We start from the raw sequence: 24,442 nt of genomic DNA on the forward strand, positions 1-24,442 counted from the left end.
ATGCAAAGTAACACACAGGGTTAAAACAGCTTTTATTTACACTTCGGTTATCATTAGAATGAATTATGCTGCAGTTTAATGAGAAAATAGTGTTATTAGCATCAAATTTTTAATTGCTGTCATTCATGGCTCATCATTTTCATCAACTAGAAAACAATTAGGGCTTTTAATAGGGGATTTATTGCAAGATTGTGCAATATAAATTAGCAGAGTTCATCAAATTAATATTGTTTTCCTTTTTTGCATACTGCAAAGCATGACTTTAATAACTTGAGACCCATTTGTTCAAAGGTGCCGGGTACACAGTTCTATTAATATTTAAATAGTTTAGTATGGGGGAGAGTACCTAACATGTCTGCCTGAAAACATGCTTCATAGCAGGAAGCAGTTTTGTTTGAATTTTCTCTAGTGCACTGCAGTTTAGCACTGGTGAGCTCATCGACGTCTAACAATAGGAACAATTTCCTATTCAAGTCACAGAGCAGACTGATGGCCCCTTGAGCACTCACCAACATGGTTGAAAGCTCATTAAGCTCCAGAACTTGAAGCTTTTTGAAGGGAATATTATTTAGATTTTCTCCATATCATTATGCTGAGTTAAATTGACACTAGCAGTGAAAGATTGTGTTTTTAATCGAAGGTTTTGTAAAACATTGATTAAATATTTAAGGTTATTGGTACAATGTCTTAGTCAACAGACATAATCTGGGCAACGTCCTAACAATGGACTTTGATCACCTTTTATGATAGGTCAGATCAATACCTTATCATAGCTCTCAAAAACATTGAGTAATTGCATAACTAGTGGATCTCTCATGCATCACCCTGATGTTATGAATAATAGGTCATGGAAGTTTGTGTGTATATATGTACATACCCAGATCTTCCATGTTGCTGATTATAAATCAGGTGGCATAATCTTATGACTGGAGTGTTCTACCATTTAATATACAATGTATTATTTAGCCATGAGAATAAGAGTTCAATTGTTTTTCACTGAAATTCCTTCTATTATCATATGTGTATGATACATATGTATATGTACATCATATATGCAGTTGATTTGGAGTTTCCGACGTTGAGACAACCTTCCTTCTTGCAGCAGTTCAAAAAGCCGGTTCATAACTACCTTCTCAGTGGCAATTAGGGATGGGCATCAAGTGCTGGCCTTGCCAGCGATGCTGTCATCCTATGAATAAAAGAAAGGAAAACAGTGCTGAATTAGATAATGAGTGAACTTATACTTTTTCCCTATAATGTAGATCATTAACTAGCACAAAATACTTTTTTTTAAACCAATATTCCACGTTCTGCGATACCAAATCTGAAACTGACATCAATTATAAAACTCAACATTAAATTGAAACTGTTATTTGAAGTGGTGAATCATATATATGAAGGTTACACAATACTAATTATCACTTTAGCTGATTAGCAAGTCTGCTTTCAAAACCATTTGGTTACATTCAGAAAGAATTTTGCAATTTTTGTGTGTGAAATATTCAAAGTTCTGTGAAAAATGAAGTGGAATTTTCTGGCAAGGTTTTAATGTTGTATCTGCATTAAATATGATACATATCACAAAAAGATTGGAAGAAACCACTGGAATCTGCAAATTATTCCCCAGTCAGTTTTATTTTTTCAGGAGAATGTGCAGGAACTAGGAATAAACACCCTGTGCCAATTAAGCTGCAGGGTGGCCTCCTCTTGTTTCAATCTCCTGAGCTTTAGATTCATGATGAATGTGTTTGAGAAAAAATGTTAATTAAACTATTAGGCTGATTTGGATTTGTTATCTGCAGATGTGTGGTGCACTTCACGGTCCGGAGTTTGGTCTGCAATATATAATCTGATTAGATACCAATCTGTTGCTTTCAAAATACATCTTTATAATAACACTTCTCGTGGCCATTATGACCTTCAAGTAATCATTGATCACGTGTAATGGTTCTTTCACTTTCCTCTTTATATCTTTCATTCTATTTTTATTCACCATTTTGTACAAAACCTTTTCCCTTTGATTTTAATTGTATTTTCAACCAGTTTTGACTCCCTCCCCAAAAATCCTACACAATTAAATCCCAACAAAAAAAGATTTGTGATACAGCTCCCTTAATAGTCTTCCCTCACTCCAGTATATGCCTTCAAAAATAACATCTAACACACAACGAACAAAATCATATACTGTGGCTGCAGTAATTCTTCTCTTCACAGACAGCATCATTCATCCCACCCACTTCCAACATTGCACACTCCAGGTATATCCCTTGGCTCAAACCTCAAAATTCCCAGCTACCTCCCATATTTGTAGCTCTCCTGATGTAGACATCTGAGCAGGATGTACCCCGTAGAAATTAGGACCCCATCAACAGGACTAAATGGTCAGAAGCCCACACTGTATGGGGAACAGACACCTGATTTTCCCCAAGTTAGCCACTTAATGGTCAGAGGGTGGGCTTGCGAAGCTGGAGGGCCATTCGAGCTTGGAGGCAAGTGGCCTTTTCAAGTAAGTGAGGGAGAGGGCATCCCAAGATGGAGGCACTCTCTCTAACCATTTTTTAAACTTTAACTGAAGCACATCTTCAGTAGTTGAAGCCAGGCAGGCAGGAAGGGCCTCGAAGCACCCGCTATGGTCCACTGCCTGTACTAATCATTCTCAACTGAACCTGTGTTCAGCTGCAGGAGGGAACCCACCACACTCGCATAGCCAGGCCTCCAACTTGCAGGTGACATGCTTTTGACTTACTTTTCTAGTGGCAAAGTTAGTGGAGGTGCTGCAGCTTGTTTTTGGAGATTTTGTGGTGAGCTGCCGCACACACTCAAGGAGCCCAGAAGATCTGGTGACCCAACTCTACAAGAGGTATAGGGGCCCGTGGTTGCAGTGCGTGTATGGGTATGCAACATGATCACGAAATAGAGCCGGGTCTGCAGAGAGGGAAAGCTCTGTGAAGGGGCAGGGGGAGGAGGAGGAGCCGCCCTACCTACCATGGGTTTTTCGACAGCAACTCTCACATCTCCCCCAACTCAGGAACAGTGCCTGACGTGACTTCGGTTAAACAATGACGTAATCACTGAATTATTCCATTTCATCCAACACAACCTGGAGCTTTGTACCAGGATGAGGATGGTACTGCCAGTGGCCAAGAAAGTTACAGTGGTATTGAAATTCTATGGGTCTGGGTCTTTCCAGCTGGAAGTGGGCGATATTTCCAACATCTCCCAGTTGGCTGTCTATTGATGCAGCAGGGGAATAAATGAGGCGAAGAGGGAACGTGGCTTTGCCAGGATAGCAGGATTCCCGATGGCGCAAGACACCATTAACTGAATTTGTGGTGCTGCAAGACCCCTATGTAAATAGGGAGAGGCATAGGAACTACAAGAGCTAAATTAATGTACAGTGAATGCATGATAATGCATAATTTATTATGTCAGTGGATGTCCACTATCCTGGCTGAAACCATGATGCTTTCATTCCAAGGCATTCCGCTGTTCATACAACTTCGCACCTCCAGGGAGAACCAAGGGCTCGCTGCTTGGGGACAAAAGCTATCCATTGTACACATGGTTCGTGACTTCCTTTGCCACCTGACCACGAGGACAGTGTGTGTAATGAGAGCCATGGAGCCACTAGGAACATTTTGGACAGATCATCAGCACACTCCAGCAACGCTTCCAATTCCTGGACTACTCAGGGTGCCTTCCAGTACATGGGTGTCTTGAGTCTATGGTGGTCTCTTGCATCCTCCCTCCATCATGAGGGTAGTCCTTGCCACTAGGAATTCAGACGCCACCTCGGGAGGAGGAGCAGGATGAGGAGAAAAGCATGATGCATCCTGGACCCTATCATTCCAACAGGCTGCCAGAGGGCATCAGCTCAGACTCTGGTTACCATAAAAAAAACTTCCCTTTGCCACCAATGGGTCCACCATTACATCCATTGGAGATGCCCATCACAGTGTCCCCTTAACCAACATACTAAGCTAAAAGCCACCAACAGAAATGTTTTCATTAATGGTTCTTATACAACAAATCCAATTATTCAAACAAAACTGAACTATTTACTCTTGTACAATCCCTTAGAGTCTGCCCTCCATGTGACTTTGCCTATCCTATTTGCTCCCATGCACTGCATAAGGTTGTGGAGTGGGGAGGAGGTGTGTGGCATTGAACCGTGAGAGATTGGTGGTGAAGATTAATTTACTGACCTTGACCATCCATGTGAGATCATTAAAGTTCTTCTGCCACTGCTTTCAGGTCCTCGGAGCCAAATTCCAGGAGTTGACCTCTCTGACACCTGCTCCCATTCCTTTCTGAGGGTTTGCCTTGAGGATTTTCCCCTCTCCACCACCTCACTGAATCATGGTGTCTGTCCTCCTCTTCACCTGCACAATGAAGTCCTGTTCCGTATCTGTAGACTGCAGAGCCCTCTCTGTGCCCTGGTGCTCCATTTCCCTTTCTCTCCAATTGCAGCAATGGCAACCAGCTTCTTTAATTCGGTGCTGCTTCCTTTTAAGAGGAAAAGCTTTCAGAGCTGAAGGCTAGTCAGAACACGTGCCAGCCTCAAATGCTGTTATGACCCCTGTTGAGTGTGCAGCCAGCCAGCAGCTTGGGTCACACTGGGCTGCCTGATGAAATAATATTATTAATAATGGTATTTTATTAAGAAACATGTTTGCAGACCAAATTGCAGTGCGACTTAAGGAAATTTCACATATATATTAAGTAATCAAGTTAAAAAAACATGCAAACATGGAACAATCATGTAGCAACAAAAATAGACAAACAAGTTCAGCAGGTAACAGTGAAGTAGTGGACAGGATATTAAAGGAAGGAAAAGAATTAAAATTATATAAAAATACAAGCCAACACACCATTCCTGCATTTCAGGCACTGTGGTGCATCTAAATCTAATCATTTAAGTACTTCATTGAGGACATAAACCACGTAAGGAATAGGGCTACATTGGTACCTTTCTGTCCTGCACCTTATGAAGTTAAATTTAGTCAAAATTCTCACTTGCAAGTCTTGTAAATGCAGCTGTCTGCCTCAACAGGAACAGGTCATGACTGAAGACACCTCACCCTCCTGCGCTGAAAACAGTGTCACCGAATTTTTAGCTCCTTGCATTTTAATGCAGCTTTTGAGGTCCAGATAGTCAGCTAAAATATCTGGAGCTTCTCTTCATTCAAACAAATACCGATTAAAATACCATCTTTTAAGATTTTTTTTTGCTTTTATTTTTGAGCTCAGTGAGGCAATAAGTATCAGCTGTCAGCATCAAGGACTGCCTGATGAGATAAAGTATATTGTTGATTCAGAGTAAAGCTCCCTTGGGTACCTGTCAACAATGAACTGGATTGCAACTTATCGTGCATAGAATCTTTCCAGACAGGAAAAACGGAGACAGATGAGAAAGAGAGGGAGACATGGAAACAAGAGAAAGGGAGGCAGCTAAGTGTATATGTCAGACCATCAATCAACCATGAATTTCAATGTCTTCTCTGGAAGTTTGTTCTGCTATTTTGCAGAGATTTTTTCTCTCTTTAATCTCTAACTTAATTGGGAACTTAAGAATTTTATATTTTGAATCCTCATTGTCGGACTCATTATTAGTTATCTATACTTACAAATTATGATGATGTGATGTTTATAAAATGCAACTCAATAATGTAAACAAGATGGTGTTCAAAACTCATAGGATCGTTGATTGGGACAGCACAGATGGAAGCCATTCAGCAGTGTTAGTCCATCCTTGCTTTTTCCCGATATCCCTGCAATCCTTTCTCCTTCAAGTATTTCTCCAATTTCCTTTTGAAGGCAACTATTGAATCTGTATCCATCATCCTATCAGGCAGTGCATTCTAAATTCTAACCACTTATTGCATTATCAAGTTTTTCCTCATGTTGCCTCTTTTTTGCCACTCACCTTAAATCTACGCCCTCTGTTTATTGACCCTTCTGGCATTGGAAACAGTTTCTCTTTAACCCTTAACCAAACCCTTCTTGATTTTAAAGACCTCTATTAAATCTCCTCCCTTAGCCTTCTCTGCTCTAAGCAGAACAACTTCAGTTTCTCCAATCCATCCACATAACTATAATCACACTGCACGGTCTCCAAAGCCTGCACATCTGTCCTAAAGTGAGCTTCCCAGAATTGGATGCAATATTCCAGCAGGGAGCTGAACTAGTGTTTTATGAAGGTTTAATACCTTGTTTTTGTACTCTTATGCCAGTGGTTTTCAAACTTTTTTGCTTGAAGCACCCCTTTACAAATGGTTGTATCATGGACCCCTATATAGTATTCTTTACATGCAGCACTTTCGTGAGTGTTTGCTAAGAAAACAGGTATTTACATACAGGTTTTACTTGGGTTACTTGCAGAGAGTGTGTTTTTGTGTCACTCTCGGTAGTCCTCCATACATGCTGTCCAGCCTGCATCCACTTGATCTGCGCTGCACATGCGGTTGCTACACTCTGTTCCAACCTCCTGACTCAAAATAAGTCAGCCTCCAAATGCCCATGTCACCTAACTGCAAGGCTGGCCTTGCTTGTTAAGCACTTCCAACCTATTTTGCAGACCCCACCACACCGCAACCTCCCTCCCCCCTGCCAGAAGGGCTCTGCAAACCCCAGTTTGAGAAGGGTGCCATATGCTGTATCAATTGCTTTGTTAACCTGTCATACCACTTCCAAAGATTTGTGCATAAACAATCCTAGGTCTCTCCCTCCTTTCAAAATTGTAACGTTTAGGTTGGATCATTTCTCTTAATGCTTCCCACCGCAATGTATCATCATATATGTTTCTGCATTGAATTTCATCCGTCATGTGTTCACCCATTTTACTGCCTGTTTATGTCCTCTTGAAGTCTATTGACATCTTCCTCATGTTTACTACATAAAGGCCAACAAAACTAATTTGTAACACCTTCATGTTTTGTGATTGAAAGTGTCTGTAGCAATAATGTTCCAAGTGACAAACTGTTTATAACAATGACATTACACAAATCAGTTAAAATAGCTAAATAAAACTTTAATAAGTCTAGTTGCAAATGTACATAAATTGCACAGCCACATATTTTTAACACAACCAACTTCTCTGTACATTATTACAGGTTAAGTAAGCTGAAGTGAGTCCAGCAAATACTTTAAACTTTAAACATACTTACAAAAGTGTAAGGATATAAAACGTACAACAGCTTTTCAGGGACAAGTATCAGTAGGCACCAGTTAATCGGAGGTATGTCCTTAAACACAGTATTTAAGGACAAAGATATAGAGAATAATTTGAATTATTTTAAGTTCTGATTTGTTTGCAGCAAATTAAAGAATCAGGCGCATGCCACATATTCTGTGATAGTACAATCGCATTTTTAATTTAGGTTCTGGAAAGAATGTTGAAAACAATGTCCAACATAGAATTTTTAGCTTTTTGACGCTAAAGCAAAACAATTACTTTTTGAAATAACCTATTCCTGTATATTTTTTCATTCCAACATTGCAGACACAGCTAACAGCACAGCGTTCAATTCCAATTAATTGTAGGGTTTCTGTCCATTTTTTTACACTGGGAATAGCTCAATGAGTTGCAGTTCACAGATTTCAGGCTAAAAACTGCCATCGGAAATTAATAAATCTGAAGTATCCCAAGATGCTAATGGTGCAAAATCTTTGGCATAATGCTCCATTTGAGGAGACTAAACAGTGCCATCTTGTTAGGAAAGCTTCTATCTGAAGAAAATGCTGCAGACCATGAGACCATTGGCATCTTGGAGTCTAGGAGGTTGACAGAATCTTCTAAATATGTACATTATTTTTAGAAGAAATTAAAACCTGCACTTCAAACATTTTGGCTTTTCACAGTTAGTATTTGGTGAATATAATGTTACAGTGGAGAAAATTGTTTTTAAGCATACTTGTTCTTGGGTGTAATACTAAATATGGTGCATTTCCAAAGCAATTTGAATGCACACAAGTTTAGCACATATGTGGTTTCTAACTTTATTTATTTAGGGAGCTCCCTGCAGATAATGATACACACACCGGGACCCTTTGCAAATGTTAATAATCCCCAGGGCTCCGTTCTAAAGACAGTGTCAGCTACCCAAAGAAAACCAATGTTATTAGTAATATACAGCAACAGAAACAACATGAGTGTCAATGACTGCAGAAGCTACAGAAAATTGGTGACTTCAAGGACACCCTGATAAACTCCCACGAGACCCTGACAAACCCCTTAAGGCCTGTGCAGTAAACTAAGAAAAATTCTAAGAACTATGGAGTGGCTTTTACATAGAGAAATTATTTACTTTAATGGCTTTCACAGTTTATAAAAGAAATAAAATTAACAATGTGCAGTTTAATTCAAATTGTAAACATGTTTTTTTAGGGATCCACAGAATATTTTACATGCACTTAAAAATTAAATTTAAAAGACTTTTTAAACTACAATTACAAACCTACAACAAAATTTAAAAAAATCCTATGGAAGGCTGACATTGACATTGTTTAATTGTAATAATGCATAAAGCTACATGGGTATTGGCAAGGAATAGACTTTCTGGTTTAGCAGTGCATTTAGAAAGCTGCTTTACATCTCCATTTGACAGTGACTTCCTGTTTATGCTATTATATATGATTACATAGGATGTATGGCACATCTTAGTTTAGCTAATGTGTAGAATTACAGGACGTTGTGATATTGTTACCCCGTAAGCCTAAATCAGTATACAAAACCATTCCCCTTTTCTGTGAAACCACTGTGAGCTGGCTAGTTGGCTTATTATGCTGAATCACTGGTGCAGTCATGATACTTGTCATATGTCAGTGTAGCTAAATACAAACGCAACTTAAGATGCTGCAAATCTGAAAAGTCAATAAGTATAACAAATGGCCTTGAGAACTACAGAACCACAGATTGCAATCACACAGTGATTTTGTTTGCCTATATAAAGTGGTTTTAATTTGCCACCACTGGCTTTTATCAGACACATTTTTAACAACATAAACAGCAGTTAAAGATGCAGTCACTCTGCTGCGACTTTGAGACAAGCAGTACCAGAAACAGATGTTAACTATATACAGTTTATGTTGGATGCACAGAATTTTAATACAGTACAGATGCAAAAACTGAGTCACGGTTAAAAATAAAAATCGGGAAGAAAGTCACTCTTTCTCTTGGGTTTTTTTTAAATACCCTCACAAACACGCATAGGTATAAATTTAATAGAACTATTCTTACTGTATAGTTTTAAAGGTTTAGTTTTAAAATCAGATTTTTTTTTGAAGCAGCAGTGGCCAAGTCCATCTGTTTCCATGGAAGCAGCAGAATATGGAAGATAAAATGCACCAAACAAATGCATCAATTTGTGCAGGAAAACCTTAATGGTAAAAGGAAATGTAAAAGCAAATGGTGCACAGATGAAAGAAATATCAGCTTATCAAGTCGACTCAAGATAACTGAGATGATAAATATGTATCAAATGCATCCAAAAGTAGTGAATCACATACTTACGGTGAATACAAGCCTGCCATCTGCTTCTTTCATATATCACTTTGATTCATGAGCAGTATTTCATATCACTTCTGATTACTGAGTCAAAGAATCATTTTGTAGACAGGTTTTCTCAGTAAATAAGTTATTCGATGAGGTCCTCCCAGTGCAATCCTCACTCTCTGATATCACTTCAGTCACTTTCCTGTCGTAGTTTCAAGCCCTCAAAGCATTTTTCTCTAAGACAGAAGATGACTTTACCTGCTTGGACATGCTGAGTAATGCGGTCCAGATAGCAGACTGTGTATGAATCCGCACATTTCCACGAGTTGTTAAGAAGTAGCATTTTCTTATAAAAGGTTTCAAACTAGGAAAATTGTATTCCCAAAAACGATTTCATGTGTATGGTAAAAGTAATACAGACACTGAGCTGGAGAGCTGTCAACAGCAACTGACAGATATTCTTTCTCTTACATATCCATCTGGGATACAAACAGCTGCTAGTACTGGGAGTTCAAAACTGGAAAATGCTAGTTATCAGTAAGTCAGTGTATGCATAACAACGGGAAAGAGTACTGTAGCTTGTACAAAACTGGTGTATTGTTAGGTCTGTATACCCGATTCTGGTGGAAATAAAGCAATAACCAAACATCCCCAGTTTCTACTCGGAGGTATTTACAAGGTAAGTTGACTGTCAATGGACCCACTTGACATTGAGGATATTATAGTTAGTACTTAATGTGGAGTGGCCCAGGAGTAATCAAAAGAACCTGCATCATTGGAAAACAAAATTTCTCAGCACTGCTTTATGGTTACCATTACGTCATCATCAAAATCCGACTGCACACTTTAGTTGAGATTCAGCACCCAAGTGTTCTTTACTATAGGTATTCTATCGTACTCCAGTAAAAGGTGCTTGATTGAAAACTTTCCAAGGCTTATTACTTTTCTTTTCCCTTAATAACATGCTTCTTTGTGACTCCAGGTGGCCATTTTAATGTACTTTTTATAAACAAAACACAAATTTGATCAAAAGATATTTGGACGTAAGTTTCTCTGTTGCTCTAGCTGACGCCTGTGCTTTAATACATCTTGTATTGTAAGCACTCAGGGTATATGCTAATTCCTTTTGTAGATATGGATCACCAAATTAGCAGTTGCTGCTGTTTCTGAATTCCCCGTTTTCAGTGATCTGCAGCTTGGTGGGATTGGTCGGGGAGATTCCGTTGCGGCTTTGCATGCTATATCGCTCCTTCAGCTGTGACAGCGCGCTCATCAATCGGGCATTAGCTGCATCCAGTGAAACAATGCGTTTCTCCTGTTGAAAACAATGTTGTGTCCTTCAGTTTAAATGGACAAGATACTGTAATTGTTTTCCCCCCCAAAAAAAACTTTTAAAAAATGACGTCTTGCATCGTCTTATTGAAAGTTTCAGCATAAGGGGTCTCGATTAACTTATTTTGAGTATTTGTCTGAACAAAAGCTGCAGCAATTCATAAAATAAATAGATTAAGTTAATCGCTGTGGTATCTCCAAGGCCAGACACTGGAATATGTTGCACCGTTGCCTAGAATCAGGCCCCACTACTCAAAAGGCAACAAACAGAGAAGGGATTGTTTCGGCATCGAGCCCTAAAAATGCTGGGAAAACTGGGAGTGTGCTGCCCTGCTAAAGTTTTCCAAAATTGCCAGACTTTTCAACCTAAGGAAACATTTATGGGGGCGAATATTCAACCATAAACTGAAGCCCCAGTGTTGCCAAACGAGATTCAGGGCTGCTTTGGGCTCCCATAAACCCAGGCCTGTTGCAGTTTTTAAAAACTTATTCTGTTTGATACACTTGTGTGTGCACATCTACATGTCTGAGATTAGGCCGAATTGTAAGGTTTGAAGTGCTTAATTACACAAAGGAATTGCCTTTTTCAGAAAGATACTCTCAAGGCTAATCATTACATTTTAACCTTTAGAGAGTTTTCTTTTATTCCTTCAGAGATCTTTTTATAAAGCTATTTTCTTTCTGAATGCTGTGTCCTATTTCCCTCTCCTCAAGCTTCTCCTTGATCCCTGCCAATGTTGATGTGTAACCACCCACAAAAAGCTGTGCAAAAGCAGTTCTGCTGCTCTCACGCATTGCACCACGTCATACTAAGTTTATATTAACAGATACTGTATAGTCATTCCACTTCTAATTATGCAACAAGTCTTACAACTTAATAGAGTTAACTATAACTTGAGATGAGGGCAAGTACAGCAAGCAGAATCCATGAACAATCACATTTTGGGGATAATTTCTTCCAATTAACTGAGGAACTGCTTGTAACTAACATAGGGAGCTTATGTCATATAACTGAACAATTGCAGGAATTTTTGTGACAGGATGATTTAGGGATAAAATTCAATGCAATTACAGTGTCAGCCTGTATCAGTTCAATAATTACAGCAGATTCAGAGACAGCAGTTTTGGAACAGGAAAACTATTACAAAACCGATAAAAGCTCTGCACTAAATCTGACCAACATGAATCAGATTGTGTGAAAAAATGTAAATAATAAACTATGGAAACTAATGCAGAGAGGTTGAAATTATGCAATTTCACAATAGTAACTTGATTTATACCCAAATCACAAAGGCAGCACATAACACATGGCCTGATTTCTGATTTCCAGTTTAACCTCGGTGGTGGGAAAGCTTTTAGAAATGATAATCCAGAACAAAATTAACAAATGTGGGCTAATTAAGGGAAGCCAGATCGAATTTGTTAAAGGCAAATCATGTTTAACTAACTTGGGTCTTTTGATTAGGCAACAGAGGGGGGGTTGACGAGGTTAATGTGTTGATGTGGGCTTCAAATGGCATTTGACAAAGTGCCACATAACAGGGTTTACAGCGAAGTTAAAGCCCATGGAATAAAAGGTACAGTGGCAGCATGGACACGAAGCTGGTTGAGTGACAACAAAAATATAGTAGTGGTGAACGATTGTATTTTGGATGAGATGAAGATAGGCTTGAAAGTCTCGTGAACTGTGAGGAGGGTAGAGATAGAGAATATTCAAGAAACCATGGACAGGCTGTGGAATGGACAACATGGGGCAGATGAAGTGTACTGCATCACACTTCTATGCATTACATTTTTTGAGGAAGAACATGGAAAGATAATATAAAATAAAGGATACAATTCCACAGGGGCTGCAGGAGCAGAGGGATCTGGGTGTACATATGCAAAAATCATTGAAGGTGGCAGAGCAGGTTGAGAAAGCGGTTAATAAGGTATACAGGATCCTGGGCTTTATAGATAGAGGCATAGAGTACAAGAGCCATGGTGAACCTTTATGAAATAGTGGTTTGGCCTCAATTGGAATATTGTGTCCATTTCTGGGTACCACACATCAGGAAGGATGTGAAGGCATCAGAGAGGCTGCAGAAAAGATTTGGAAGAATGGTTCCAGGGATGAGGAACTTCAGTTACATGGATAGAGTGGAGAAGCTGGGACAAAGGTTGAGAGGAGATTTGATAGAGGTATTCAAAATCATGAGGGATCAGGACAGAGTAGATAGTGAGAAACTGTTCCCATTAGCGCAAGGGAGGAGAACCAGAGGGCACTGATTTAAGCTGAATGGTAAAAGAAACAAAGACGATATGGAGAAAAACCTTTTTGCACAGTGAGTGGTTAGAAGCTGGAATGTACTGAGTGTGTGGTGGAAGCAGGTTCAATCGTGGCTATCAAAAGGGTATTGGATAATTATCTGAAGAGAAAACATTTGTAGGGCTATGGGGAAAAGGCAGGGAAATCATTCTTCCAGAGAGCCAGCATGGAAATGGCAGGCCAGACAGACACCTTCTATGCTGTGACTATTCTATGATTCAATGTCTTTATAAATAAAGTATGATTTTACTATAACCCACTTCAGGCTCAGGAAATACTATATGGATGTATTGATTCTGAATACTTCTACATGCAGCTCACATTTCTAGTAACTGAGTTTCTTGAGAGGCAGACTTTGAGGCATGTACTACAGCCTACAGGCTAATGTGAGATTAGTCAAGGATCTCAGACTGTGCCAGGACACCATCCTGCTAAAGCAGACGACGTCTCTCTCCCTCATTTAGGTGTTAGCTGACCCCCAATGCAATTTTAGTATCTTTTTTTTAATCTTGCATTCATTGTTGAGGAGCACTCCCATTTTATGTCTAACTTTGTCGTATAAAGGGTGAGACAAATAGTCCCTGACCTGTGCCTCAATGATCTTCTGCTTAGAGTCTACTGCTGCCTGCATCTCTGCATGATCTTTCTTCAGCTCATCTTCAACAGCCATTAATCTATAGGAGAAAACGTGAGCAACACAGCAGGTTCAGTAGTACTGATCAAACAGACTCGAAAGTTCAGTCAATCCTGTAGTGATCAGAGATCAGACACTACAATGTACTGATAAGCAGTATTCATTACATCATGTAAATCGGATTCCAAAACAGTTTTTAACATTCAATATTTTTTAAACAGATTTTTTGAAGCAAACATTAGCTTAATTGCAAGGGGAACACAGCAGCACAAAGATAAAAATTCTCCCCTTCTGCAGCTGATGATTCATGCTTGGATACTGCTTCATAGGTGCCACCCTTCCCTCAGTACTTCACCCATGTGGACATTATTTGTGTGAACATTTGCAGTGGGTGCCAACAGGCAGTATTACATCCAAATCCTTATCACCCACAATTCACAAATTCCTACTTCCAACGTGAATCACTGGATAACAATCGACAGCAGGAATCCTGGATGACTTTTCCTTCTTTAATTATAGCCCTCATTCTTTCATCTTAGTTGAGATCAGCTAAACCTGGGACCTTGTTAATCTACTGCTCATATGATTGAGTTAATCACTAGGTGAGTAAAAAGAATTTAAAAAATCAACTATAAATTGTAATTGACTATATTTCAGTAACATCTTGGATACAGTATAATATTTGACAATTTTTGAATTTTGATACAAGTTCATGTTTAAAACAGTAACCAGAAGTGGAGCAATTGAGGAATGCCAAGCAGGTCAGGCTGTACTGGAGAGAGACGTCACTCACCTTAGGTTAATGTCACACCCAAATTTACAAGCAGTGGTGTAACCACCTGGTAATAACTATGCAGAAATGGCTGCACTGGTTTAAGGAAAACAGCCAACCAGATGCAGAGCTTAGTCATCTGTAGCAAGGAAACCAATAGCTAACATCCACAAGACAGCTGACACTGAGTAGCACCACCTTCTCCTTTACCTTCTTCCAGGCAAATTGTCCTTGAGTAGCAAATATGGCCACCTGTTTTGCTATCACCATATTCTGTACCATTTCATCACGTGGCTACAGATTCAGGTTTGTGCCTCCATATTTAAGCCAGCTACTAGCTTTTGACAAGCACTTGTTATTCAAAATGTGTCTGCAAAAATTGAAATCTTTACATTAAATATTAGCAGCACTTGTACAGCCATTAACATTTTTATCTGCAAATGTAGCCACATGTTTTTAGGTGGCCACATCCTTTTAAATTCACCCATTGTCCTTTATAGGTAGCCCCTTTAAATATTGGATATGATTTCCTGCCTTTTCCTGGTGAATATGGGCTGGAAACGTATCCACACTATTCAAAATCTGGCTGGATCAGCTCAGTAGTGAATTAAGTGAGTGCTATTTAATGTACACTGAATAGTACCTGATAGGAAAATCTGCTCCACTCTACCCCTTTCTCTTTCAGCTTTTCCCATATTACATAGGGTCACCACAATGCTGGTTGAACACCATTCCTTTAAACCACCAGTTTTTGTTTCGATTTGGTGGGTAGTTTTGCAGCCGGATGCCTTTCCTGCTGCTAACCCTTCCCATTTATCCAGCTGGGGACCATCACCGATACATATTGGCTTGCCTCTACTCCACTCTACCTCAACTAGTCTTAAATAAGCCACATATCCTCCACCCACACATATGCAGACAGATGCATACACAAAAACCAGCAAAGATCTGGATTTATATCCCCCCCAATCCAGGCTGCTAAATGGTCACTAACCAACCCATCCCCCGCATCTCCTGCAGACTGGCTTGCAAATGATTAGATGAATATCCTAGTGTCCTATTTACTCTGAAAGGTATAGAATACACAACATTCAATGATTTTGTAAGGAAAGGAACAGGCATCTATGCCCCCAACTGACTTCTGTAACTCGATGGGGATATTTAGACTCTGCTGGCACCATCCTAATTCAATGATTGTGCTTATTGTGGCTCTCAGAGAACATACCTTCGAATGTTTTATGGTAGCATCAAACTAGCCAGATCTGCAATTCCCTAGGAAATATTTGTCTTAATTGTTCAATAAAATCCTTGAACATCTAATGACGTAGGAGTTTGAAGAGATGCACTGCTAATCAGACTCAATGTTCACAATTACGCACTGTCCACAAGACTACCCTACAGTAGAAATTACCCCAGGCAAAATAGATGGTTGGCTGCATACCTGCTGATAATGCCTTTCATCTGTACATCCTTGTCTTCTTGTTGTCTACGAAGTCGTTCCTCACCCTCCTCCAGCCTGGCTTGATATTCCAGCATCATCTTTTGTGCTTGTTCTTCTTGGTTCTTTAAATGTACCTCATACTCCTCCAGCTTCCGATTAGACGCCCTCAGTTTATCTTGAAGTATGGCGATCTCCTGCTGATACTGATGTAAAGAAGGCAGGTTTAAGAGAGAGGTTATTTTTAGTTTCATTAAAATATTGCTGGAAAATCTAACACACTTTTTTCATTTAAAAAACTAGACTTTAAGTGTCCATTCATGTCTGCCGTGGGCCTTCAGTTATATACTGACATGCCAAATAATTCAACCACAATCCTATTAACATTTCTAGACTACACTGCATTTAGATCAAGGGGCCACTAACTTCAACAATGTCACCAATGCATATGTGAAAAAAAAACCCAGTTACATTATTTTCAATACAATATTTTAATTAGTGCTTAATGCGCTTATGCAGACTTAGGTTGCAAATCGTGGATTTAAAGGAGAATTGGGGAATTTTTATTAAATGAAACAATGGGCACAGTGTAATAAGAAATAATGGTGAACTTTGTCATCTGCTTGAAAGATTGTGACTGAGAGAAACTTGGAAGGCAACAGCACAGTGCAAAGCAACTATTGGTTAGTGAATTTAGCAAGAAAACTTAAAGCTATTAATCTGGAATCACTTTATAAATACCCCTTTAATGCAGTGTTAGAAGCAGCTTCAAGCCCTTCCTAAGTAAATTACTCATTCCTACTTGCTTTTGGGGATAGCGTCAGCTCACCATATCAAACACACTTAATGACTATGTAGTATTGGCTTCTCGATGTTTGTAATGAACATAAAATGCATCATTCACCCCTCCAGGTAAAACAGTCTGTGCATCAATAATGGGCACTGTTCAGATAAGAAGTGGGTAGGTGATAAAGCATTTAGTTCAGCACTCTGCCATTTTAAGCTTATACAGCTGATGAAAGCCTTTTGAAATGATTGTTAAAATGATAAAAAAAACTTAAAAGGGGAATACAACTCTGTAGGAAGTAGCTACCATTCCAGTGTGGTACCATCTCCACATCAGTTTACCAAAAAGTGTTCACTCACAGTTTTCAGTCTCCAATTCAGACACATTACACTGAATCAGATAGTGAGAAGTACTGAACCAGAATTAGTTATCAGTCAGACAGTAAGAGAACATTTGTAAATAGGTTTGAGAGTGTGAAGGGAGTGTCACAAAGGTTTCAAAGCTAAATAACTAGAAATCAATGGGATGAGGGGCATGAATTTACCACAACTCAACCAAGTTGAACTATTAATCGGTAAAGTTACAAACAGTGGGAATTATTTTGGTAAACTTCTGGACAAACAGTGGGAAATATTCAAGTAAGTATGCTATAGAAGCCAAAATCAGTAAATATCCCTAAAAGACTTGTATTGTGAGAAAATCAGGGCCAATAAGTAAAGAGACGGTATCAAACTAAATGAAAGTCTTAAACAAATGTCAGAAAAAATGAAAATTTAAACAACAAAGGAATACATAGAAATAAGAGGTGCAAGAGGAGAATATGAAAAAGAGCATAAACGAGATATGAAAGCTAACAGCAAATGTTTTATAAATATATTAAGAGGCAGTGGCAAAGGTGAATGTAGGCCATTAAGGACTGTCACAGGCAAGACTAAAATGGACAATAAGAAAATGGTAGACTTCTTCAATGAGTACTTTGTATTTGCTTTTACAGTTGCAGAAGAGGACAAAATATCAGTGATATAAGTGAACTAAAAGTAAATGAAGGACTTACTGGATTTAATATGTTAAAAAATGGTATTGAAGACAATTTAAAAATAGACAATTCTCCAGGACCTGATGGTTTCCACTCAGGTAATAAATTACCGGTCAGTCAGTCATAACTATTTTAGATCTGGTAATGTGCAATGAGACAGGATTAATTAATGACCTCAAAGCAAAGGATCATTTTGGGAGGAGTAACCATAACATGAAAGTGTTTCATATTCAGTTTGAGCCTGAGAAATGTGGACCTGAAACTAGCATCTCAAACTTAAATAAAATCAATAACAAGGGTATGAAAACTTGGCTGAAGTGGAATGGGAAAATAGGTTAAGGGGTAAGTTGTAGAGGGCAGTGGCAGACATTTAAGAAGATATTTTGCAATTCTCAACAAAGATATATTCCATTAACAAAGAAAGACTCTGAGAAGGATACATTATCTGTGGCTAACTAAGGAAGTTATGGATGGTATCAAATTGAAAGAAAAGATGCACAATACTCCCAAGATTAGTGGTAGCCCAGATGATTGGGAACATTTTAGAAACCAGCAAAGGATGACTAAGAAAGAAAGGAGAAATTAGAATGTGAGAGAAAACAAGCAAGAAATATAAAAAGACAGTAAAAAAAACTTCTGCAGGTATATAAACAGGAAAAGAGTAGCCAAAGTAAGCGTTCATCCCTTAGAGGATGAGATTGGGCAATTAATAATGGGAAACAAGGAAATGGTAGAGACTTTGAATATGTATTTTGTATCTGTCTTCAGTAGAGGACAGAAAAGCCTCTCAAGAAAAAGAGGAGGCAAAAGGAAGAGGAACTTAAAAAAAAATCATGATCACTAGAGAAAAAGTACTGGGAAAACTAATGGGACTAAAGACTGACACAAGTTCCCTGGACCTGATGGCCTGCATCCTAGGATCTTGTGGTTGCAGAGATGGAGGATGCATTGGGTGTGATCTTCCAAAACTCACTAGATTCTTGAAAGGTCCAAATGGATTGGAAAACTGCAAATGTCACATCACTATTCAAGAAAGGAAGGAGACAGAAAGCAGGAAACCATAGGCCAGTTAGTCTAAACATCTGCCATTGGGAAAATGCTAGAATCATTATCAAGGGGGTAGTAGCAGGACATTTAGAAAATCATAATACGATTGGGCAGAGTCAACATAGTTTTCTGAAAGGAAATAGTGCTTGACAAATTTATTACAAGTTCTTTAAGGATGTAACAAGCAGGGTAGATAAAGGGGAACCAATACAAAAGAAACAGGAGCAGAAGTAGGTCATTTAGCCCTTTAAACCCGCTCCACCATTCAATGAGATCATGGCTGATCTTGTACTTCAACACCATTTTAATGCCCTATCCCTGTATCTCTTGATGTTTTTAATATATAGAAATCTATCATTATCAGTCTTGATCATACTCAATGACTGAGCCTCCACAGCCCTCTGGAGCAGAGAATTCCAAAGATCCACTACCCTCTTGAGTAAAGAAATTCCTCCTCATCCCAGCCCTAAATGGCCTGCCCCTTATTCTCAGGCTGTGTCCCCTGGTTCTAGGGGACCAGGGTAAACATCCTTCCTGCATCTACCCTGTTGAGCCCTATAAGAATTTTCGATGTTTGAATGAGATCACTTCTCATCTTCTAAACTCCAGAGAATAAAGGCCCAGTCTATTTAATCTTTCCTCATAGGACAATCCTTCCATCCCAGGAATTAGTCTAGTGAACGTTTGCTGCACTCCCTCTATGGCAAATATATCTTTCCTTAGGGAAGAAGACCAAAACTGCACACAATAGTTCAGGTGTGGTCTCACCAAGGCACTATATAATTGCAGTAAGACATCTTTACTCCTATACTCAAATCGTCTTGTAATAAATACCATTTGCCTTCTTAATTGCTTGCTGTACCTGCATGTTAGCTTTCAATGACTCATGAACATAGAACAAAGATGCCCAAGTCCCTTTGAAGTTCAAAACCTCCCAGCCTCTCACCAGCGCGATAACCTCACATTTCTCCACATTGTATTCCATCTGCCAAATTTTTGCCCACTTGTTTAACCTCTCCAAATTCCCTTGAAACATCTTTACATCCTTCTCACAACTCATACTTCCACCTATAGAAACCAAAACTGCACACAGTAGTCAAGGTACAGTCTCAGCAATGTCCTGTACAGTTGTAACAAGACTTCCTTACTTTTATACACCATCCCTCTTGCAATAAAGGCCAACATTCCATTTGTCTTCCCAATTACTTGCTGAACCTGTGTGCTAACTTTTTGTAATTCATGTACAGGGACATCCAGATCCCTTTGTACAACAGCATTCTGTAGCCTCTCTGCATTTAGATAATATTCTGCTTTTCTATTCTTCCTGTCAAAGTGGATAACCTCACATTTATACTCCATCTGCCCAATATTGGTCCAATCGCTTAACCTATTTATATCTGTTTGCAGACTCTTTGTATCCAAATTTGCAGATGATACTAGGTTGGAGGGCATATATAATTATGTAGATGGAAGCAGAACGTTAATAAAGGGACATAGATGGACTAAGCGAGTGTATAAAACTATGCCAGATGAGGTTCAATGTGGGGAAATGTGAGATTATCCACTTTAAATCATAGGCAAGTAAATAGAGCTAAGATACAGATAAGCCATGATCTAACTGAATCATGGAGCAGACTGAAGAGATTTAATAGCCTGCTCTTGTTCCTATAGAAGCTCTGGAATGACAACAGTCAGAATGAGTCCCTGAGTTTATTTGTTCTCAGAGATTTAGCCAAAGATGTCGCCTTTTCTTCACCCCTGTAACTTAAGCGAATCCATGTTCTGAAACTAGAAAAGGGAGACTCCTGCTCAATGGAGCAGATATGCTGAAGGTGATTCAGCTGCCAGATTCAGTCTATCCAGACAGATTGGCTAAATTGAAGGGAAGCCCATGAAAAATTTTCTTTTCTATGTTCGAACTGATGCCGAAGACCAACATTGCCAAGTATCAATCTGATGGTACTTATAGAAACTTAACTTACCCTTTAAGCTAGCAAAATTAGAGTCTTTCCTTATTACCTATTAATGAAAATTATGTTACAACCTAATTCCCCATTCACCATAGCTTGCAAAATAGATGAGAAGAACCATACACATTGTCATTAAACAGATTAGAATTTTAAACAGCCAATTTGAAATGAATAACTGCACTTTTAGCGTTTTGCTCTACATTATTTGTTTTTATAATACGATACAATAACATTATATCACTTTAAATGATGAGACTGCCCTTCCGTAAACCAGAACACAGTTTCATAAGCCAAAAAAATTAGAATACCTGAAATTATCATACATATGACCCACTTAATATGCAAGAAAAAAAAGCAGTCAGGTTGTTAATAGAAAAACAACACCTTTAAAGCTGTCTGGTAATTGTCTTTACCTTCTCTATCTGGCTAAGTTCCTCTTTAGGTCTGACATCGTCCCTGCGCTTAGAGCCTGGGTCCACTGTTTCATCATCTATGAACTGCATGTTCATATTCATCAGCCATGCTGCAGTGCGGTCCACTGAGGACAAGGCATTCGCGGGTGAAGGGGCCTAAAAAAGCGTGATAAAACTCAGCTTTGTGTCTAAATCTTGCACAAAGAAAGATCAAGCAGAGGAAGTGCAGAGATACAGATTTTGTGACTTTGTTTTTATTGTTATAATGGAGCCTTCTTAAGATCAACTCTTGCATTACAGGATAAAAATATAGAATTTATCCAGGTTCTTATAAATTTCCCACGATTTGTTTTATTATAATAAAACATCCTGTGCTAGATGTCACTAGTTCACCAAGTAAATATTCAATATTATTATAAGATAAAACTGTTTCTGGCATGGACAATGTACCAGTGTTGTTTTTTAATTCTCTTTTTCTTCATCTAATATTCTATGCCATTCACTTTCCCTGACTACAAGCTTGAAATCTGCTCCGAGGCATCTCTTCAATGCTCGAACTACAATTGCTGCAAGGATGTGCTTTTCCCTTTAATCCTAGCGATAAGCTCTTGGCCTCTGAAGTCAGATTGAGGACTTATGCTTGAGGAACAAGCATATATCTCATCAGTCACCATGATATCCTGCACTACTTTGTGTATACTCTGTTGGCAATAAGACATTAAGATCCAGTTTTCCTTTGTATATGGATTCAAAAATAGGAATGATGTAACTGGTTTTAAAAAAAAACTTATTTTTCCTGTGTGAGTAATGGGTACAAAATAAATATGCAAAAAAGAATAAATGTAAATGAAGAGTGCCAAGGCAAATCACCAAGGAGCATTTTTCATTTTGCACACGAGAGCAATGGACACATGCAGCATGTGACATCTGATTTTCTTAATCTGAGCATTGTTGGAATTAAGGTCTTTACGCTAATCAGGGTGGAGCTGTTCAGAATGGAAAGTAGGTTAATTGTTCACCTTTCATCCAGCGTTGGAAGGTCATGGAAAGCCCAGCCTGCTGCAGAGTAAAGTTTCCTCTCCTTCATCTCAACAGTGTGCCTTACCCCAACTTCTTAACATCACTCCATACTGTATCTGTATCACATTTCTATTCCTCCCCCCACCCCAGTCAGTCTCATAGCCTTAGTGAGAAAACCAATTTAATGTGTATCATGGCAGTTTTGAGTTGTGGATTCACACCTACGACTATGGTTTGCAGTACAACTATACAAACTTAGTCCCAAAGAGGAAACTCCAGCATTTCTGCCAACTGTGACAATCAAAAACAACTGTTCTGACCTGCTTCAGATGGCTTCTGCCTGCTGAGAGAGTTTGAGTGGTTTAAACCTAGACTCTGGCTTCTTGCTACAGCCTGAGTTAAACATGGAAGAGGTGAGCCTAAAAACAATATTAAGTTCACAGCAGGAAGCGTGAGAAAAATCAAGTCTTAGAACGCCACTAAACAAAATGGGTAAGTAATGTGAAGTGCTGAATACTTGCTTTGCGGCTACAATGGCCTGATTTAAACAGCAACTTGGCTGACATAACCATACTGTGGTTTGTCAAGAAAGGCAAGTACACCTTAACTACAATTATGGTTTAACTTAAAAGCAGATTAAGTGAAGCTCGAAATTGTGGAATGTGTTTCTACAATTCTACTTTACCTTGCAGTGAAGGGGAGTGGTTATGCAAATGAACTGAAAATAAAATAATCTTGAGCAAGAATTGATCCGTAAGTGGGCTCCATTGTTTGGTACTAAAATATACTAACTACAAGGGCACTTGTTCCTACAGTACTGTAATTGATACATTAAAAAAAAATATTACATTTTCAGTGGCAGCAAAAGTAACCCAAAGACCACATTATTAACATTTTCAGTGGAACTGGGAGAGATACATAATTAACCCAAAAATTATGTTCCAAGTACTATTCCCAACCATGTCCACTACATTTCATGACATAAATGGGAAGCCATTTCTGACACTGTGTTGCATTTGTTCATCCTTAGTGTCTGTGGGGCTGTCAAGCATACCATCATTGTTGTTTGCATTTCTGTACCCTCCATCAGCTGTCTACAGAAACTCATGGCTTAAGGCCATGGAGATATTTATCTTTGCTCCACCTGTCCTCTTGGTTAAGAATCTGAGATGAATGAGTCAGCAAATTCCAAAAGGAAGAAAATAAGTATAAAATACATTTTTTAAAATTACAACCATAAAAACAAGAAATGCTGGAAATTCTAAGCAGGTCTGGCAATCTCTGTGGAGAGTGAAACAGAGTTAATGTTTCAGGTTGATGACCTTTCACCAGAACAGACCTGCTAAGCATTTTCTGTGTTTATTTAGGATTTTCAGCATCTGCAGTAGTTTGCTTTTGTGTTAACCATGAAATATTTTGGAAAATTTCTTATTGTTTGATACTATGCAAGATCCATACAAAATGGTATTGGGATTTGCCAAGTCAGTGATGAGCTATTACCCTGACTTTAGAGTCCAGAGTATCCTCCTCCTTGATGATATTCCATGGGAAAAAGTTGTATTCTATTCAAACAGTGTCCGTAATACTGATATTAGGAACATCATGTCAAATTCTTACAGAACAAAGTTCATTATATTCCTTTTAAAGGGAGTTCCCCTTTATTGTGACAATTTTGACGTAAACTAGAAATGTACATAGAATGGGAGATTCTCATTGTTTAAATAACTGTCCCTTCATATCATGAGTAAGTCAACTTCCAGATAAATGAGTAATATAGTGCAAGTCAGTTGAAATGACCAAGTGAGGTATATTTGATATAATGCAGCACTGCTCCAACAGATACATTCTCAGATAAGCAATAACAAACCCAGGCTAAATTCATTTTTTATATTTAAGGTGAAATGCATGGGAATTCAGTTTATTAGCAAGGATACTGGTACACATTAAGCAAAAAATAATTGGACTTAATTGCAGCTCCTCCTGAAAAACACAGAATAACCTCAGTGAAGAATGTAGAGTTCAGGATACATGAACGTTCACCATTTCAACAACTGATAAAATATTTGATGACTATGCCTGTTGACAGTTTAAACCTAGTTTTTAGATTGAAAGGTGAACAATTCCCTGCAGCATAGGAGACTAAACTAAAATTAAGATATCAAACTCTGCAGATACTCTTGTTCAGAGAGAAG

The 24,442-nt window shown here is 38.7% G+C and overlaps 1 protein-coding gene across 5 annotated transcripts in view; it reads right to left on the reverse strand.

Annotated features, from left to right (window-relative positions):
- Window positions 1-7,009: 7,009 nt before the first annotated feature.
- Window positions 7,010-24,442, reverse strand: part of LOC144685445 (disabled homolog 2-interacting protein-like) — a 794,163-nt gene continuing 776,730 nt past the window's right edge. For all 5 annotated transcript variants that reach the window (XM_078549951.1, XM_078549953.1, XM_078549952.1 and 2 more), the window contains 4 exons: window positions 21,231-21,386; window positions 15,981-16,183; window positions 13,720-13,807; window positions 7,010-10,808 (listed from right to left, as the gene is read on the reverse strand). In XM_078549951.1, coding sequence (XP_078406077.1) covers window positions 10,641-10,808; window positions 13,720-13,807; window positions 15,981-16,183; window positions 21,231-21,386 — 615 coding nt within the window. In that variant the 3' untranslated portion in view covers window positions 7,010-10,640. The remainder of the gene's footprint in view (window positions 10,809-13,719; window positions 13,808-15,980; window positions 16,184-21,230; window positions 21,387-24,442) is intronic.

The sequence above is a fragment of the Cetorhinus maximus genome, chromosome 10, assembly GCF_964194155.1.
Source record: "Cetorhinus maximus chromosome 10, sCetMax3.hap1.1, whole genome shotgun sequence".
Classification (NCBI taxonomy): domain Eukaryota; kingdom Metazoa; phylum Chordata; class Chondrichthyes; order Lamniformes; family Cetorhinidae; genus Cetorhinus; species Cetorhinus maximus.